The 20798-nt window shown below is 34.7% G+C and overlaps 2 protein-coding genes across 2 annotated transcripts; one reads left to right on the top strand and one right to left on the bottom strand.

Moving 5' to 3' along the window:
- Positions 1 to 334: 334 nt before the first annotated feature.
- On the top strand, positions 335 to 9141 carry LOC106716510. Its single transcript, XM_045678247.1, has 18 exons — positions 335 to 849; positions 927 to 1049; positions 1116 to 1293; positions 1474 to 1625; positions 1796 to 1951; positions 2549 to 2769; positions 2963 to 3134; positions 3491 to 3666; positions 4101 to 4383; positions 4458 to 4541; positions 4809 to 5099; positions 5435 to 5640; positions 6012 to 6096; positions 6489 to 6671; positions 7155 to 7388; positions 7725 to 7809; positions 7879 to 8084; positions 8248 to 9141. The coding sequence occupies exons 1-18, from the start codon at positions 412 to 414 to the stop codon at positions 9139 to 9141; spliced, it is 4167 nt and encodes a 1388-aa protein (XP_045534203.1). The 5' UTR covers positions 335 to 411.
- A 2374-nt stretch (positions 9142 to 11515) lies between these two features.
- On the bottom strand, positions 11516 to 19106 carry LOC106716539 (dihydrolipoyl dehydrogenase). Its single transcript, XM_014510064.2, has 12 exons — positions 18955 to 19106; positions 18462 to 18584; positions 17933 to 18169; positions 17401 to 17541; positions 16278 to 16443; positions 15237 to 15394; positions 14207 to 14343; positions 13797 to 13884; positions 13599 to 13700; positions 12985 to 13122; positions 12340 to 12429; positions 11516 to 11748 (listed from the first exon to the last, which is right to left on the bottom strand). The coding sequence occupies exons 1-12, from the start codon at positions 18994 to 18996 to the stop codon at positions 11683 to 11685; spliced, it is 1488 nt and encodes a 495-aa protein (XP_014365550.1). The 5' UTR covers positions 18997 to 19106; the 3' UTR covers positions 11516 to 11682.
- Between the last annotated feature and the right edge of the window lie 1692 nt (positions 19107 to 20798).

Here is a 20798-nt window from a genome sequence, read left to right as displayed (position 1 = left end):
TTAAAATAAACACTGTGACATTTTGTTTTACTACAGTTACAGATCCTGTAATCAGAAAAATATGGATCTATGGATGGACTTTGACATTGACAAAGTCAATTTAAAAACCGAAAATTATTGTGTTGTTATAAATTGCATACTTTTACTACACTTCTTCATGTAATTTTAATTTGTTATAATTAGTTTTTACATAAAAAAATTATTTTCTATTCAGATCACATGTCTGTGCAAACCTGTGTAATCGTAGTAGTTAGGAATCGATACTTTGATGTTTAGTTTTTCCTCATCTGTAACATCACAATCAGAATCAGATACATCACTAAATGACAGCACAAAAGAACATGGAACATCAAACTATTTTCCAAAACAAATAAAAATAAGGAGAATGCTAATGTATTACTGAATTTAGAAATGGCTCAACATAGTGAAAATCTTGACTTTTCCGGCTTATTCAAGTTAGATGTTTTAGTTCATCTCGATATCGTCAATCATAGTTTTTACGAAGTCGGTTTGAAAAAATTTTTGGCGTTTTCCAGCGATAAAGAGCTCGTTTTCTTGTATATTAATCCTCAACTGGAAAGGTTTGATAATGTTTATGATTGGGATTTTAATGATAATCCTGTATATTGTATGTGTTTTGAACCAAGCGGTACTTGGCTACTTATAGTAAGTGAGCAAAAGGTGTTACTTGTGCCATTTCTTCCATTATTCACACCCGAAAATGTATATGACTGCAAGTGGTCTTCAACAAGAGTTACTGTTTTGCCACTGGGTGATATACCACTGCCAACTTCTGTGGTCTGGTGGTTGACAAAGGAATCTGAAAACATAATTGTTATTGGATCAAAGGTAATTTTTGCACATTTATTTATTATGCCATGCCAGCCAGAAAGCCATGTAATACAATTTTCTTCACATTGTTACAGACAGGAGTAGTAACATTTTATTCCTTGGAGTCCCAGACTATTGTGGGTGAAGTCAATGCTGCAGGAGAAATTTTAGATTTACAGATATGTTTTGATGATTCCTTGGACTTGCTTGCCTTGTTGGTATGTATTATAATAATTAATAGTTGATTTATTTTGTACTTGCTTATTCCTTTTGTACATGTTTAGATCTCTAGAGGACAATCTCAACAATGGAAATTGATTTTGGAACATAGATCTATGGGCTACAACTGGCTTCAACAAAATCGAGCTCAAAATGACAGAGAGAAAAAAGATGGATTTATGTCTTATATTAGACAACTATCAAAGGATAAAATAACATTTTTCACTCAAGGTGGATCTAAAGGTATAATAAACAACTGAGGTTATGGATAGAATATTCTGACAAAGTTGTTAATAAAAATAATAGCTGTGTAGTGTTAATATACATTATGTATTCATTTTGCAGTTCAAACTTTCATTTACATAATTATATTCCTTTAATTGTTTTAAAGAAAGCAAATAGGTATTGAGATTTTTATTGCAGATGATAAATCTCAGACTGTGGAATATGTGTTGAAACCAGTTGAATACTTACCCATGTTTCGCAAGGGCTCTAATAATTGGGCTCTAACCGCGCAATATGTGAATGGAAGACATTTCTTAACTGCTTTTGAATTGAATGAAGGAACATTAATTGTAAGTATTTTTAATGCTGGATTTATTTGCGTAATATTTTTATTGCTGGAATGGAATTCTTTTAAACTTATTGTATGTTTGTGTATTAAATTTCAAACATTTATGTACCTGTAAGTTTCTAGCCATAAAATTAAGAGATTTTAGATTATATCAAATGCATAATTTTTTAGCTTGAAAGTCCAGAAGATGATACTCCATCAAGGACATTGAGGCCTCACATAAAGAAGGATGGCCTTTATATACAAGGCTTATGGTCACAGAGGCTTATCTATTTACTGAGGAAGAATGAACTTGAAGTACATAGTGCCAATTTCTCTGTTGTTCAGGTAATATTATTATTTATTTTCATACTGTCTTTACTTTTTGCAAATTTCATATCCAAAAAATATAAAATGTCAAGTATGTTATGTCATACTAAATAATTCCTTGTGTTTTTCCTTTGGTGAGCTGATTTGTTTTTTCAATTTCACCATTTTGCCTGTGTTATGTGATATTACAACAAATACAAATATACAATCTTCTTTCTCTCAATCTCTACAATCAATTTCTCAAAATTCTCGTGTCACAGTTTTCGTTCCCGTACTCCTCCGAAACGGCTTGACCGATTCTCATGAAATTTTGTGAGCATATTCAGTAGGTCTGAGAATCGGCCAACATCTATTTTTCATAACCCCCCATTTTTTAACTGCGCGCGGACGGAGTCGCGGGCGGCAGCTAGTAACAGATAAAATATAGATTTATACATGTAGTGAAATGGTATGTGAAGTAAGTGGGTAATAAATCGTAACAAATCACCATTATATCCTAACTTTTTCCTTATGGTGGGTTGGCAGGTTATTTCGGTCAGAGAGTTAATCATTTCTTACTATATAAATACTAGAAGAAGAATGTAGTAAATTCATCCCATAAATAATTGGTAACAGGGTGATGGTCTGCTAGGAGCTAAGAGAGAATTCAGTGAGCTGTGGTCGGTGGAACTGATAGGTGACGTTCACCGCGCCTATCTGATGACTGCTCGCGAACCTCCGGCGCCCACACCCGGCTGGCGCGAGCCCACATTCATGTGCGACCTGCAGCTGCCCCGCTTTCCTATTGAACCTTGTCTTGTGGTCACCAGTTGTGGCGCTTACATACTGAATACTGTGTAAGTTTTTTATGTAGTTTTAATTTCTATACAGTATCAGATGGTACTCTCACTCATAATCGACTGAGGTTATTAACTCGTACAATCTTATTTGAAACATACAGTATGTCTCTGTTCCCTCCTTTATAAGATTTGCTTGGTAATTAGGGAACTGTGAAATTGTATTTTAGCACTAACAATGTATTTGGTACAGTTGTGAGCCATCAGAATGGTTGGTGAGCCTGATAATGCGGGGAGGCGTGGGCGCGGAGCAGTCAGCGGCGGCGCTGGGCGCGTGCGTGCCCACGCTACTGCGCGCCGCCGCCGACATGCTCATGTCGCGCGGGAAGATCGCACCCGCACAGTATCTCTTCTCTCTCTCACAGGTACGAGTTCATCCTAAGTGTCTTTTAACCAAGCAATGTTGCTACTGTTTGTCTTTATTCATTACTGCACCCGAAGCGTTAAAGAGAATGTATTGTGTACTAATAGTGCTCGTTTATACAAACGCGCGGGTGTTTTAGCCGCTAGGGGTTTGTGCGAGCGATAGGTTCAAATCTTTTAAATTTATTTGACATCGCGAGGAAATCGCGAGCTCCGCCACTAGTTAGATATGAACATTCCCATATAACTTCATGTGTTTGAACTCTTTCATATCCGTTGTATGCAACGCCATATGTTTCAAAGTCTCGCCCGCGCAGAAGTATGACCAATTATTTATACAAGTGAAATGTATGTATAGAGCCAGCCGGACGGGTGGGTGGCTCGGCTGGGCGTGTTCGGGCGCATGCACGAGCTGTCGATGTACAAGCCTACAGGCGGGGGTGCGGCGGGGGCGCTCGGCAACGCCGCCATCACCGCCAAGTTGCTGGCCATGCTGCTCAAAGTCGGCACCAACCCCGAAGAGAAGTTTGATGTGTTAGTACAGTGATTGTCAAACTTATTTTCTTTCTCCGCCCCTTTTGAAAATCAATTATATTTCAGAGCCCCCTAATTTTTATTCAGCCCTAAAACGTAAAAACCACAATTTCATTGCTTTAATTAATTTCAATGCCTCCCATTTTTGGGCCCCTTATCGCCCCCTCCTAGGTTTCAAACGCCCCCAAGGGGACGTTATCGCCCACTTTGCGAAACACTGTGTTAGTATATAAAATAGTAGTGTAAAATTTAACAGTGATGGAGCCCGCAATTCAACATCTTTTACCTAATAGTCTGCGCGATCACCCAGAAGACATAGACGTGCAAAGTGATAGTATCTTCGCATTTAGTCTATTAGAAAAATCTGGTGGCCGTTTGCTCGATTGCCACCATCTTTAATAAATAAAATATTTATTTAGTCTTGTTACTTACAGAGACGTACAATTCGTAACATTAACCGAGAAGGAGTTACTTGAACTGACATCGTTGGCGGCGGCCATCGGGCTGTGGGAGCTGGTGCCGCTGTTCAGTTTGTACCACGGGCAGCCTCACCTGATGTTGGCAGGTGTGAAGGCTCGGCGCGAGCTGTGTCGTGGAGCACTGGCCTGTCTGCTGCGACACTCCTGCCTCGTGCCCATACTGCTCGAGGAGAACGGACAATGGCTGTTCGATTTTATTACGGACAAATGTAATACTTTAGATACTAAACTTTTAAAGGTATGTATCAGGTTATGACGTCGTGAAGTGTTCATTTTTACTTTATGGATTAAAAAAAATAATAATATTTGCAGTGTTTATGTCTTTGGATGAATCCATTACAAGATCAACTAAGGCCAGTGATGCGCGATTTGAAACAAGGAATAACTTCTATTTATGTAAGTAAGAATTAGTTTTCATAATTTTATTTATACACTAGCTGTCGCACGCGATTGCGTCCGCGTGGTTGAAAAAAAATGTTATAAGTAGACTATGTGTTCTTTCAGACTTTCATCAAGATCCGTTGAACCCTTCCGGAGATACCTACTAACAAACATCCATCCATCCAAACATTCGAATTTATAATATTAGTATGATGGATTTTTATACAGATATTTTCTTGGCCGTCATTACAAAAAAAAATTATATTATTTATTTATTTTCAGACAACAAGAATGTTACAACTAATAACAACCTTCATGCGTGTGGCATGCGTTATTGAAGCGAGGTCACCTTGTCCGGACATACATGTAGAGTTGACAAATAGACCGGAGACTTGGAAGAATCAGTACACACCGAAGCGTGTGCTATCCTGTGGTCTCAGTCACTGGGCGCTGGCTGATGATGGCAACGTCAAGGTGATGATGACCAACACTCCTGTCAATACAGAAATAATCGGCAGAGTTCTCGATGTGGCCTGCGGAAGACATCATACTTTGATACTCACCGAGAATGGAGTAAGTAAGCCTGTAAATTTAATGATTAACAGAATTTTCTTTTAAATATTCTTTTTTTTTTTAAAGTGTCCGATAAAATTATAGAAATATAAACTAATTATTTGTTATTGTGTAGTGAGGGTTTTAATTTTGGTGAAATTTAAAATACTATATAAAGTAAATGAAATTACAAATTATACATCGACCCCCTAACCCACATCAACGCCCCCAATTTTTTTCTGGGCCCTTTAAGGCCCCCTTCTAGGTTTCAAACGCCCCCTTGGGGGCATTATCGTCCACTTTGAGAAACACTGATCTATAGTCATCGTTACATTAATGTTCAATTCCACTGTCAGATATACGCGGCGGGTGACAACAGGTACGGTCAGCTGGGCGTGGGACGTGCGTGGGCGGGCGCGGGGGGTGAGACGGGGGGTACGGGGGGCGCGCTGCTGCACGTGCGCACCCCCCCGCGCGCGCCCGCCGCCCCCCTCGCCGCCGTCGCCGCCGGGCACTACCACTCCGCCGCGTTGGACCTCGGCGGTAGGCTCTACACATGGGGGTAAATATGTTCAAAATATATCCACATTTGATGTTATCAATGTTTTAGAACTCAAAAATGAATTATCCATTTCCACATTTTTTGTTTTTAAACTATAATCTTATTCGTGTGAAATTCCATTCATTTTTGTAAAAAAAAAAAAATATTTTATTGTTTACATTGCGTAAAACTTTCAGTTGCAAGTTGCAATACTCAAAGTTCCAAAGATACCAAACGACTTCACCATTAGCTGAGAATTACCGTTACCATGGCAACCATCCATCTTTGCTGGTATTGACTTGCAATTTGATATCTTTTTCGTAATCAGTTTTTCTCAATTTATCATCTCTATTATATTTAACATAGATATATTAAATTACATTATATTGTAGATGGGGTGTTCATGGACAACTTTGTCTCGGCAATATCGACGATCAATACACACCGCAGTTGGTTACAAAATTTCTTGGTAGAAAAGTAAGTGAATTCTAATTAATATACTTAACCAGTTCCTCATCTACTCTTTTCTTCTTTATGTCTACTCTGCTTTAAATAAATTATTCCGATAATCATAGACTATCATTTTTTGATGTGAAACATCTATAGGCTCAATTGTAAACCGAATTGTTGGCGTGGCGACGGGTCGCCACGCTATACTGAGGTAAACATATATATATATATAAATAATATTATCTTTTATGCATATTACTTGTACACACACGATGTTTCACATCTTCCAGGCGTCCCATGACGGCTCACATTTTTTTTATTTATTCTTGTTTATGGGTTATCTAACTATAGATATAGGTAGCTAAACTGACTGAAAATATTTTTTTCCTTTGAATAAAGTGTGAGGTGGTGATGTGTAGGTGCTGAGCGTGGGTTGCGGCGCGTGTCACACAGTGGTGCTGATGAAGAACGGTGAGGTGTGGGCGTGCGGCGCGGGCGTGTTCGGTCAGCTGGGGGGCGGGGCCCGCGCCAAGGCCGCCCTCCCCGCCCGCCTCGCCCTCCCCGACATCGTCACACACATCGCCGTCGGATACTTTCACACCGTCAGTATACCAACACATCAACATACAACACATTACATACATCTAGGACAATATTGTCCGAAAGTTCATTAGAAAATAAAATAAAAGAAATTCCGCCAAAGCAGGTTATAAAACGGGTTTTGGGAGACGTCAAATTATTATATAATTAAAAATATATAAATTGTTGTAAATAAAAGATTTTGATAACGTAACCACGATGTAAAATGTAAAGAATTGAATAATTATTAGAATAGTTTTTTAATACCCCTTACATAAATGTCGACCATTTCTTACTTTCTATTTACAAGTAGATGAATATTACTTTATAAGTTCTAGTATTATAGTTTTCAAATATTTTAAGTGAAAGAACACAATTTTAGATGTCTAGGTTTGTAGTAGAATGTAAGGTGGAGGGCACTGCGCAGCGCCTAGACTTTGGGTCGCTAAGATATTTGAAAAGAACAATGTTTTACTGATTGTAACTTTGTCTGATTGCTCCACCAGTTAGCGTTGACGGGCAAGGGACAGTTATGGCGGTGGGGCGCGAGTCCGCAGCAGGTGCGTGCGAGCCAGGCGCGTCGAGCCGCCTCCCCCTCCCCCTCGCCCGCCCCCACCACGCCCACCTCTGACCCCGCCCCGGCCCCCGCCCCCGCCCCCGTCCCCACCACAGTCACCCCTGATCCGCATCTCCTGCCCCAGCTGGTCGACACTAGGAATGTACGCGGACGCATTGTACAGGTAGGTCATTTAACACATTCACTGCCGTCGACTTCATTTTAATGATTTCATGAAAATCATTGTAGCATTTAATGTGTTTAACATTTGTAATAAATTAACATTCTATCTTACTAATATTATAAATGTGAATGTTTAAATGGATGGATGTTTGAAGGTATCTCCAAAACGGCTCAACGGTTTTTGATGAAATTTGTCATAGATGTAGAACATAGTCTGGAAGAACACATAGGCTACTTATTAAGTTTTTTTTATTCCACTCGGATAGAGGTTTCGGGCGACAACTAGTTATAAAATATGAAGTATATAGAATTTAATTTAATTGTGTATATTTTCCAGTTATCTGCAGGTTGGCATCACTCGTGTATACTTGACCACACTGGCGCCGTGTACACGTGGGGCTTGAACTTTGACGGACAATTAGGTATTATATTTTGTCATTTCTAAATTAAATTACTATGAAAAATAAAATTAACTTTTACTTTATTTCCAGGCAGCGGCAATCGAAAACAAGTTGTGATACCTACCGAAGTAAAAACCCGACCGGACACCCAGACTGATAATACAAAAGGCAGCCGGACTCCGGACACTGACGATACCAACGTGACCACCAAAGCGCTGGTGGCCTGCGGTGGTGACTTCACCATATACATAGATGATGATGTTAGGATCTACGCAACTGGTAATATGAGCAAACATGTAAGTATAACATGTGCTTGGATTTTAGATATAATTCAAAGGTTTATTTGATCCATCACTATACTGCATGAAGACATTATTAAAATTAACATATTCTTCAGTGATTTAAGTTCTTGTATAACCTTTTAGTTTAAAGATATCTTAAGAAAATTGAATTCTTCAGGTGAATAACGAGAAACCGAACAATCGTGTGATAATGATGAAGACGACAAAACGTGTCATAAAGATCCCCGCGAGCAGAAACAGCAACAAGTTCCTCTTCCAGCCGCTGGACCGTCTCGATATCATGTTCCCCTTCGACGTTGACGTCTTGCGACGCAAACCCATCGAACCCGTACCCAATCCATTGCTCAACATCAATGACTTCAAGAAGAAATCCTGGCCCGATGACGTCATACTTCTCCTACAACCCTGGATCAACCAACAAGCGTTAATAGACAACCCAAATATGGCCGCCAAATTCTCTTATCATAGCAAAATGTACTCAAACTGTCTCGAAATGTTACTAAAATCTTTAAAACATGTCATCACCAATGATCAATTTTACATCACCCATCAAAATGAAGAAATAAGCACCATGAAAAAGGATGAAATGAAAATTTTAATAAGTAATACTATATCTAAAAGGATCAAGGATATATCAATGTCTATATTAAATGAAGAAGTGTATCCAGTAATGGAAACCAATATTTATCAAGCATTACCCTGTTGTTGTGATGAATCTAGTTATTTTAATAAGACGATTCCTCAAACTGTGACACAAAGTGAAAATAATATTTCAGTTAGAGCGGCAAATGTCATTGACAAATGTATCAATATCTTTCCAATTGATACTGATCTTTGGGAAATATGTTTCCGTATATCAAAGGATTTTTATATAAATAATGATCTATCTATTCAGGAATTTGAGAAAGTCTTGGTTAAATATATGGAATCCCATCCTCCTACAATGGCCGCTGCATTAATGTACTCCAATGATTGTATGCAATATAGCAAAATATTCTCACCCAAGTTTTATTTGAATATGTGCAGTGAAGTACTAGATTCTTGGGGATGAATTGATAAATTAATTAATCATTTTGGATGAAGGAATAAATATTTATCTATATATTTGTTCACAAATTACATGTAGTCGAGGACGTTTTTTTCCTACCCATTTCAGTGAAATTTCATTTGACACTCAATGTGTACCGACCAACTTTTCTGACTCCGTGGACATAAATTAACTTAAATTAAAATAACTATAGACAAAGATATCTGACCCGGTGGCCAAAAGTCAAACTATATATGACAGCTCACTAGCTTTCTCTCTGTCAAAGTTGAAAAAATCTCACTTATTCTTCTTTTACATATTTTCTGACAGAACAAATCGCGATAGCATCATCTCGCATCTCATCTCATGAGTCATAAAAAAGGCGCTGCTTTCGCTTATATTTTTGTCAAAAAAAAAATGTTTTTTTTTTTCAAATCTACCCTCTCTCACCGGGACAGATATGTTTTCGAAAACTTGTCATAGTAAAATACTTACAGACAGTTTTCTGTATATTTGCTTCACTTGGGGAGCTGATTTTATTCTTTTATTGTATGCATTGTCACATTATCCGCCATTAAAATTACTATATACATATTCTCACGGTATTTAAAAACACGGAGATGTAGCATATTTTTATATATTTTTCTTAAATATTAATTGCCTACGTAGTTAAGATGAGATTGAATACAGGGCGTCTTGTAGTAGATATTAGAACTATGTTTGTATTGAGAATTGATATTTCTCAGCGTGGATTTCTTAACTAACCTTTCATGACAATTTCAAATTTATAAGGCTGTAATCACAGAGTTATTAAAAATAGACATGTTTGTATTAAATGTATGACATTGTCAGCCCTCCCCATCAGCTCAACCCCATTGCATTCGACTATCTAATGCATATTATGTCTAGTTTTTCTGAGATTGATAGGTATGTTTCGGTACAGGTATTTTGGTAGTGAAATCTCCTGATAATATTAGTATATAAGACAATGTATTCAGTATTTAAATAAATTTTGCAAAATGCAATCTAAATAGTCGGAAACTTTATTCTCTTATCACCAACGTGAATAACTTGTACAATGAATTTGTGATTTTCAAGTTAAACATTAAATTTAATTGTAACCTGAAACCTGTTATAATTTGACATTGGATTTTAAAACGCAACAAAACATAAACCATAAAGCCTTCGCCAACCGATGATCTAGGTTAGGTATTTGGGGGGAGGGATTAGTAAAAGTTATTTTTCTTATTTCAAAGGGATTGCTTATCAGCAAGTGGTCACACAAGATAATATATTTTACAATTTTTCTCCAGAAAGGACAGTTTCCAACCTCTTGGCGGTTTTCGAACCTCTTGGCCCATGTACAATGCAATATTTTGATTAGTAGAGAAGTTACTTAACCTATATTGTTTTCAGGATTTAATATTTTGTATATGTTAGTATGTCAACATTGTACTTATAGACAGACAAACTTGTCTGACCCGGTGTCATGTTAAAAAATTAATATTAAATTATCACGAGATCTTTGTCATAAATATTACATATAGTATAACAGAAATAATTGCGATAAGTGTATCACCGGGTCAGATAAATTTGTCGCACTATAATTAAGAATGTATTTGTGTATGATGAGTTATATATTAATAAAATAAATATTGGAACATAATTTCTATATCCTGCTATGATTTGAACAAATAAATATACGCTTTGTTCTTAATTAGGTTCTTTTGACGATAGTAACGTAAGTTTAACTCTTTCTGTTTTGATATAACTTTAATGTTGTTAGCACATTTTACAATTTTGTCTTTTGTTAACTATTTTATGCCAATTTTCTATTAAGAATAATTTTTATAGTTAATAATACTGGTGGCTATTTTCTTTATTATTTGTTTAACAGGTTAAGTTTTTTTCTAGTCATAGCTTTAGTTTATTTTTTTATATAACTAACCCGAATTTATTTCAACTCCTACTTAGTATTTGTATAATCTGTATTAAGCAATATATACTATGTATTAGATGGAAAATTATATTTTTTAATCTGTGATTTGTTTGCAGCTAATAAAATGCTTTACGTGTATTTTATGTAATTAGTATGTGTCAATTTTACCTAATAAAGGTTTTTTTAATAAACATGTCGTTTCTTTTCCAAGGTAATTTGTTTTAGTAACCTTAAATTTTCACTTCCTAAACATTCATGGGTAATTAAATTTTTGTTTCAAAGATCGAGTAACATATTGGGCATTAAATAAAAAAACATTTTAGTTTAACATTTTTTTTAATTTATATAACTTATGTACAACAGAAATTAAATACAACAATATACAATGCAGTAAACTGCAAGACGTTTTTTGTATAGCGAATCTTTAACCAAACGATCATCATAAGTTATATGGAATTGTCATTGTTTATCAAATAATGGACAAAATAAATTGGTGACTGTTATTACGGTAACTAAATAAATTAAAAAATTTATTCACATCAGATTCAGACAAGATTCCTAAATGTATCCTCACGTACACTACGACCAGTTTGTGATATGGCGAGATGTTACCACATAAACTTAATTTAGAAGTTGATTGGTTTCCCGAAGTACGCGGCCAAGTTTGCTTCACGGAGCGCTTCTGCACAAGTCTGTAATTGTAAAAAAAAATATTAATAATTGTGGGAGTCACAGTCGGAGAATACTTTTAATAAAACAGTCTTTTTTAACTCGTATTTTTTATGAATTCATTACTGAAGTAAATAACATTTTACAATCTTACATCTGTCGAACGATTCCCCGAATGCCGCCAACTTGGCTGTCATTTATACTAGTAATTACAATATTAATTTACGATATCGAAGTACTGTTCGATTAATAACAAAACAAGTCGATTATTTCTATTTAAAATTTGTGAATCAAATATTTAAATAATATTGTGGTTCGCAATATCAATGATTATTGTTATTTTAAAATAAACAAAAGTGTTATTGATTTATAGAATAGACAAAATAATGTTTTTTTAAGGAATTACAGAATATATAAAATAGATAATATAATCATCAATTTATTTGTATTATTGGATATCCATCCATTCAGCCTCGTAACGCCCACTGCTGGGCATAGACCTCCCCCAAAGATCGTCACGATGATCGGTCCTGTGCAACCCGCATCCAGAATACTCTTCGACCAGATCATCGGTCTATTATTGTATATAAATAGATAAAATAATGTATAGATACAGGATGTGCGTGACAGACGCGGGCGACATCTTCAGCCGCGGCGCCGTACTCCTGCGCCAGCACCGCCTCGTTGATCAGCTCGCCGCCACCCTGCGCATGCGCAACATTTAGGATGGTCTTTTTGAAACCTAACTACTGTTTACTTTCATTTTTTAAAAAGTAAATAAAGTAAATAAAAAAATTTCAGATCTCTAAAATTAATTGAAATTTAAATAAAGAGGAAAGATTTAATTGTTTACATTGAATATGGTCCGAACCCGGGAAGACGGTGACATAGCGTGGTCCTATGTTACCGTAACACCTAGAGTAACGGGCAGATTCCTGTCCCGGGTAGTAAAGTGCTGAGGATTCCGGTGCGTTCTTCGGAGATCCCGGAACCTTCTCCGATTGCACTCGAGGCTGGCCACCGAGGGGGTTTTAGTGGGTCAAATCCCACATAGCCCTGTGTTCCCCCCAGAAGGCAGGGTATCTTTCGAAGATTTTCCCCCCGATACAAAAAAAAAAAAAAATGGTCCGAAACTACACAACAGTTTTGAAAAGTTCTTTCACTGTTGGGAAGCTAAATTATCCCTGGATACATATACATATATAGGCGGAAGAAGTCTTGGTTAACTGCTAGTGGTAAGTGAATATATAGTGTCATACGGGTCCAATGATGTGTGTGCCGAGGATGACATCGGTGGCCTTGTCAGCGAGCACCTTCACGAAGCCGTCGGGCTCTCCGTTGGTCTTCGCGCGAGAGTTCGCCAGGAAGGGGAACTTGCCCACCTTGTATGCCCGACCCTGTCAACAGAACCAATGGATATTATCAATTGCTGTCCATAAATAAACTTCTTTTTGTAGAAATAAATGATAGGAGACGACATATCATTCATTTCAAATAGATTTTTTGGAGTCACCAGCCGAAGATCTAGACTAGGTCTGGGGGGAGGACAGCAAGCATTAAACGTATTCGAAGTATTTTTTTTTTTTATATATATTTAACATTTCCAAATCTAATAATCTAATCTTAGTTATCTTTTCTTATAAGGAATGGATAGTAAGGGGAAGAGATTTGATGGAGGAGATGCATAGGAAGGTTAAATATTTTCTTTTTGTGCATCTTCTCCTTCGTCGATTGAGGGTAAGCATCTGCAATTGCGAATTTCTATGATCAGCGGTGGCTTCGCCATTTCGGCGAATTCATGTGGTCGTTTGACACCTTGTAATATCAATAAATGCGTTTAGTTTACACGTAAATATTGTTTCTCAGTTGTTACCTCTTTCTTAAGATCCTCCTCAGATTTCCCGACCCAGCCAACTTCAGGCGAGGTGTAGATAACTGATGGAATGGCGTCGTAGTTGAAGTGTACCGGCATTCCCTACACATTATTACAAATATAATTAACTTAAACTTATTCATTTAGTGAAGACTATAGTTTTTATTAGATTTTTTTTTAATTTTGTTGTATACCTACCTTAATGCCTTCAACACACACAATGCCTTCATCCTCAGCTTTGTGAGCCAACATGGGGCCGTGGATGCAGTCGCCGATTGCGTAAATTCTAGCAAAGGGAAAAATTATTTATTTTCATATTTTTTTTTATTTCCTTTTTTTCAATGATTCATTTTATCAAGTTAAAAAACATGTACAGTATTACAGATTTGATTGTATCGTTTATCTCAGCTGTACTGCGGCAATTTCACTATTCTTTATCAAAATGTATGAGAAGCGGAACATTATTTCCGCAAATTTTTGTGGCAGATGACAAAAAAAAGCGTATCAAAATTTTATCCATACAATGGACATTGATTTTACAGAAAAATACATTTGATCACATCGAAGTTTACTTGTATTTCGAGTACTTGTAATTATGAGATAGTTACCCGGGAATGGTGGTCTGGAACTTGTTGTTGACGGGCACACGGCCGCGGTCGTCCAGCGCAATGCCCACCTTCTCCAGGCCCAGATCCTTCGTGTACGGCCTCCTCCCGATGGAGATCAGCACCACGTCACAATCCAACTGACAAACAAATTATCATTTATATAACTAACCTTAATTATAGTAACCAAAAAACACGACTGACTCTGGTTCTAATACATCAAATAGTGCCATTTCTGCATTTGAAAACATTTTTTTTTACTTCAAACATTTTTACATTTATGTAACACTTTCTTATTTATAATATACTTGAAAATATTGAAAAAAGATTTAGAAATGAAAAAAAAAACATAGTTATGGCGAGTAAGATTTCAAATCTTTCTTTACACATTTTTTTTTAATTTGATCTCTCAAGTTTTCTAAATATGTTTTGTGCTGATGTAATGCCCTATGACACTCCTGAGAGAAAGACGAATGGAATGACACCTAATTTGCCAAAATCTGTTCAGTCGTTTAGACTATAGGAGGTCACAATAGAATTTAAATACATAAAAACAAACTCACATACACGCGAAAATATTACCCTGTTTGTCAGTCGCATAAAAATATAACTTCTGGTCACACTTATTTAGGAACTAATATCAGGAATGATAAAAAAACTAATCACGCAAGGAAAAATTTTCAAGTTAAAGAAATCCTAACATAAAATATTTATGCATCAAGTAAAATGAAACATGAAAGTTGGTACTTTAATAAAATATACAAAGAAATTATTCTTAAATTCAATACAAATGTCATCTTACGAATTAAAAGAAGATTTCTGTACTCTTAAAACAAGATGACCTCAATTTAAATTTTGTTGTTTATGTTTTGTGTCAACTAAGATAACCTGATAACGTCCAACCTTAACCTCAAATATTCAGTGAAACATCTATAATTACATCTAACAGTACTCAGTCAATTAATGCTTATTTAAACAGACACAAAGCTCCCTTAGTGTTCACTTAACGACTATGCGTTATACGTTAAATTACCGTTTCCTTTTTCCCTCCTTTAGCTGCATCCACATCGACCTTGACAACACTCCCTTCCTTCCTGACACCTAATACTTTAGTGCCGAGTTTGAATTTCATACCTTCTTTGACGAGGATTTTCTGTAATGTCTTAGATACTTCCCCGTCAATACCCACACCTGGAACAATGACAATTATACATATGTTTATACTAGCTGTTGCCCGCGACTCCATCCGCGCGGAGTTAAAAAAATAACTTAATAATTAGCCTATATGTTCTTCGAGACTATGATCTACATCTGTGCCAAATTTCATCAAGATCCGTTGAGGTGTTCCGGAGATACTTTCAAACAAACATCCATCCATCCAAACTTTCGCATTTATAATATTAAAATGATTGGTGATAAATCAATAATTTTTTTACGAAAACGAGTGATGAACTTTTTTTTACTAAATACATCAAAAAGATATGAGCATGGTTTCACTGATTTACAATGCCTTATCTTGATAAGAGATTGAAATTGCAGATATGAATAATATAATAAGTAAGAAAAATAAATCTTTTATACATTCGTATATAAAATATAGCATGAATCTTAAAAAGATGTTATAAAAACGACAAATAACTCACTAAAAACATTGTAAAATTAGCTGTCATGAGACACGCCATTAACTTTATGACTCTATCTTTGTCGAGTTGATATTTATCTATGTTCACTACAAAAGCTTTAACTATTGAAATAATAAATGCAAGGTAAACACATGATGCCTAATTAGTCATCTTTAACTTTCCACCCTTTTCTTGTAGCGTGGGAAGTGGATTTGGCAGAACAAGGAAGGGATGCATAGGAAGGGGAAAATATCCTCTTTCTGTGCATCCCCTTCTCCATTGTTTAAAAGTATGCAATGCATCTGTAATAGTGAATATCAATGGGAAGCGGTCGCTTCGCTATTTTGGCGAATTCAAGTGGCCATTTGCCTCCTTTTGATATATAATAAAACATTAATTTTACAAAAGATGCAAAATTTGTAATGAGTTTTTTATATTGAAAGTAGTGTTACCTCCGATAGACTCAAGGAACTCTACTGCAGTGACATCAGCACCAAGTCTTTGGTAAACTGAGCCCAGCTCAAGACCAATGACACCCGCACCAATCACCAACATCTTCTTAGGTACTGATGGCAGAGAAAGTGCTCCCGTTGATGTTATGATTTGCTTCTCATCAAACTGCAAGGAATTTATTATCATTTAAACATTTTCAATACACTCAAATATGGATATACAAGAAAGCAAGAGTCATTGTTCATTCCGGACAAAGGACTTTTAGAGAAACTTCTATAAGAAAAATATAGTCCCTTTGACTCTCGCTTATCCAGGTTTTGACTATATCATTTTGATTTGAATGACAAAGAAAAATGTATACATAAGTATGACTATACAACTAATAATACTTAAAAAGTAGACTTTAAAAGGGGAAGAAACAATTTTCAGGAAAGTATTCTCGTTTTTTTTTCTTATTTATTTTGAAGTATTTTTCAATAATCTTGTTAAACAGTCTATATTTCAGTGAAAATCTAGTCATAACCTTCCACCATAATATTTTTATGCAAAAATAAATACCAAGAATAACTTAATAAAATAAATGTTAATTATATAAATATCTTCTGATGTTTTAATGTATTACATATAATGATTGTAATTAATTTATCTCAACATTTTTGCAACCAAAATATTGCAATCATTATCCAGACATTGCTGCATTGAAACATTGATTTATGTAAACAATAAATTAAAAGAATGTATTTCAATGAAGTTTCAATAATAATTCAACAATTGTATTTCATTTTATTTATACATTTATACCAAGAATTCAAACATAAATTGTCTTTACAATGGACATTCCTCTGTTAGGAAAAGAGTTGGATGCCATTAATATTGATGTCATATTATGAAAAGGTCATGTCATGAATTTGGAAAGATATGTTGTTAAAGGTCTAAGAAAAAAATAAGTGGTAACACAACATGGAGTTAGAAAATAGTCAAACCTGAATAAGCGAGAGTTCAAGGGACCACAATATTTTTGCTTAGAGGTATCTCAAATATTCGAGTTTTTTACTTTAAGAGGTTGTCAGTTAAGACTAGGTTCCACTGTAATGTTACAATCTAACAAGTAAATAAACTTACAGTGACTCCAGGGAATGGTGTAACTTCAGAGCCAGTAGCAATAAGAATGTTTTTGGTGTTAATTGTCTCAACACCTTTTTCTCCTTTCACCTCAACTTTGTTGGGAGCCACAATTGATCCCACACCTCTGACAAGTTGTACCTAAAAATAAAAAAAAAACATTTTATACCAATTTTATTATAACATTTTAAGTTATAAGTGCTTATTTATGATTCAAATTATACTTAATATCTTTGATTCTAAACATACACAATGTAAAATAACTGATCTTTCCAGAGATAAGTAGTAAATGTGATGATTTGCAATGTGTAATTAGTTAGATAGTAACTATCTTACATCTGTTTGGCTGCAAACTTAACCTAATTTTTTGGTTTGAAAAGATTCATTGATCCATTTTGATTAAACACATTAATTTATTTTTAACATCTTATTTATTATTAATGTAATCAATGTACATTACTTTAAGCATTAAAGATTATCTACCTAAATGATAATTTACAAGTCAACTTGAGGATGTAGTTGATTTACTTACCTTGTTCTTTTGGAAAAGCATAGCAATACCACCTGTCAAGGCTTTTACTGAATTAGCTTTGTATTTCATCATTGCGTCAAAATTGAAGGAAACATTTCCAACTTCGATACCACGGTGCTTGAAGTCATGTTTAGCCATGTGATACAAGTGTGAGTTGTGCAGGAGAGCCTTTGATGGAATGCAACCAACATTCAGGCAAGTTCCACCTAGAGTAGGATCTTTTTCTACGGATATTGTCTGAAAAATAACATATATTGCTGCAATATTACCCATAACTCTAAACTGTACCTTATGATGAAAATATTTTCTTTTATTATTCATATAAATTGTATTAAACAAATTGCATGTCTGGTTTACAATATATCAGTACAGCAGGACAGTAATGCTGGCATGACATGAACTGCTTGGCTCACCGGCGACAATTACAATAAATATTATGCCAGCACTCATTTTGAACGCTACTGTCCTACTGTACTGGTTAGATGTAAACCATGCATTATTGTAAAGTTTGTATGGAATAAATTTTTACCTTCATACCCAGTTGGGCAGCTTTGATAGCAGCAACATAACCGCCAGGGCCCGAACCAATTACAACAAGGTCAGCTTCGTGACTGGTGGCATAGTGTCTTGTAGCGATTCGTAAATTTCCACCCTATAATATAACAATAAGTTAACATAAGCTGTAACAATCTCTTGTTATAATGTGAATAAAAAGAAAAATATTTATTTTTCGATTTAAGTTAAAGAATAAACCGTAAGACTTCATAATTTAAAATACTTAACAAGAAATAACGAAACGTATGAGTTTGACAGGCGGTCACATGTTGAAGGTCGATTTCAGGATGATTTATGTAAATAGGTATCTAATGAACCAAAAAACTAACGATGAATTTTTAAAAAGTCTTAATTAAGACAGTTTTTCTAATTAAATTCTCTAAAATATTAGAATACAAAGTCGTTGCATAACAATTTGGCCCACTAATAAAAATGTTTAAATAATAATGAAAATGTTTCAGACAAACCTTTACTGATGAAGTTGCAAGTTTAAGGAATTTGTAGCCCATTTTTTGAATATATTTTAAACAAGTTTTTGTATTTTTTGAATATTTTATAAATATTCGGAACCCTGGCGATCACGTCTAGTTACATTAAATGTCAACGTCAAAGACACCAAAGAAGAGTTTATTAAATTCATTTGATTATATTGTTGGCAAAGTTGCTAGATATAAAATCCAACATGCGATGGAAATGTGCTAAAATAAGTTTATATATAACCAATTATTAAATTGACTTGCTAGCAATTATTGATAACTAGCTTTTACCCGCGACTCCGTCCGCGCGGAATAAAAAAATAGAAAACGGGATAAAAGTTATCCTATGTCCGATTCCTGGTTCTAAGCTACCTGCCCACCAATTTTCAGTCAAATCGATTCAGCCGTTCTTGAGTTATAAATGGTGTAACTAACACGACTTTCTTTTATATATATATATAGATTTAACAATGTTGTAATTAGTACTGTTACTTATTATTTGGTGCACATGGCTTTTATACTTGGTAATTTTTTAGTTTTACTTGAGTGAATAATTAGTAAATTGCCTTTAGAGCTTTATTTTACATTGAAATGGAAACTAGATTAAGATTAGTTATCGATTAGTTAAAGAAAACGAAAATACAAAAATTGTAAGACGTTGAAAACTCAATTGTGGGCAACACTTTAATGCGCGCGCTGCCAAGATCGGAACTTTGTTTATCAATCAAATCAACGGATTGGTACGAAAGGTTGCGGTTGTGTTTAGTTCTTGTGGATACGCACTTGCTTCGTAAATAACAGTGACTTTTATTTACAAAATTTTAATTATAAATATCGTTTCATCAATTCCAAGTGCTTAATTAAAAATACAAGTGATATTTAATTTCATCTTAGACAAGAAAATTGGCGGGATTTTTTTATTTAGGTATGTACAATAATGTTTCATATTCCGAAATGTTAACATATTATTATGAATATGATTGAGCTTGTAAAATAAACACATCTTTCTTTCAAAAATATTACTTTGGTTTAGAGCCATAGCAAATAAACATTTAAACAGAATCTTACATTATTACGTCTTCATTTCATCTAATTGAATTCGGTTTTTTTGATTATTTTCAGAGATTATATTTATGCAAAAGTAAGATTTCAGTTTTACATACGTTATAATTAAAAGGAGGTATCATTAATTACTATGAACCTATTAACATTGGTAATAGGTACTCAATAATAGCGGCTCCCACAGAATTTTCATAAAATTGATCCTACACGATAGGATATGATCTCATTTACCTTAACCTTTAATATTCGTATCTATATACATATCAATACAGTTGGAATGTCTGTATGTAACATCGAAAAAAAATTTGTAAACAAAATGTATATTGCGTAGCTGACAACGAATTTTTTTTTATTTTATTCTGCGCTGACGAAGTTGCAGTTGACCGTTACTTGTTAATAAACGGTTATTGTTATAAATAACTTTATTATAAACATCTTTATTTATATAAAACTTTATTATAAACATTTAAAGTTCAAAATAAATTATAAATAATATAATTGTTAAAAAAGTAAATAACCAACTTACGATCACAGGTAACAACTTACAATTAACACAGGTGAAACTTACATTTCAAATAAATCGAATTCAAAGTACACAATGCAAATATTAACAAAATATTCAATTTAAATTTACATAAATTAACCTGTAATGTAATTGAAATTATTACCATATCCCCTTTTGTTTATAAAACGCATTCATGGCATGACACAGTTTTAGTGTCACGTATCTTTACGTAATTTCCGGTTTAAATATTTTCTGTATTAGATAAGTT

This window comes from Papilio machaon, chromosome 6 (genome assembly GCF_912999745.1).
Source record: "Papilio machaon chromosome 6, ilPapMach1.1, whole genome shotgun sequence".
NCBI classification, from domain to species: Eukaryota; Metazoa; Arthropoda; class Insecta; order Lepidoptera; family Papilionidae; genus Papilio; species Papilio machaon.
This window is presented reverse-complemented; position numbering and strand designations above follow the sequence as displayed.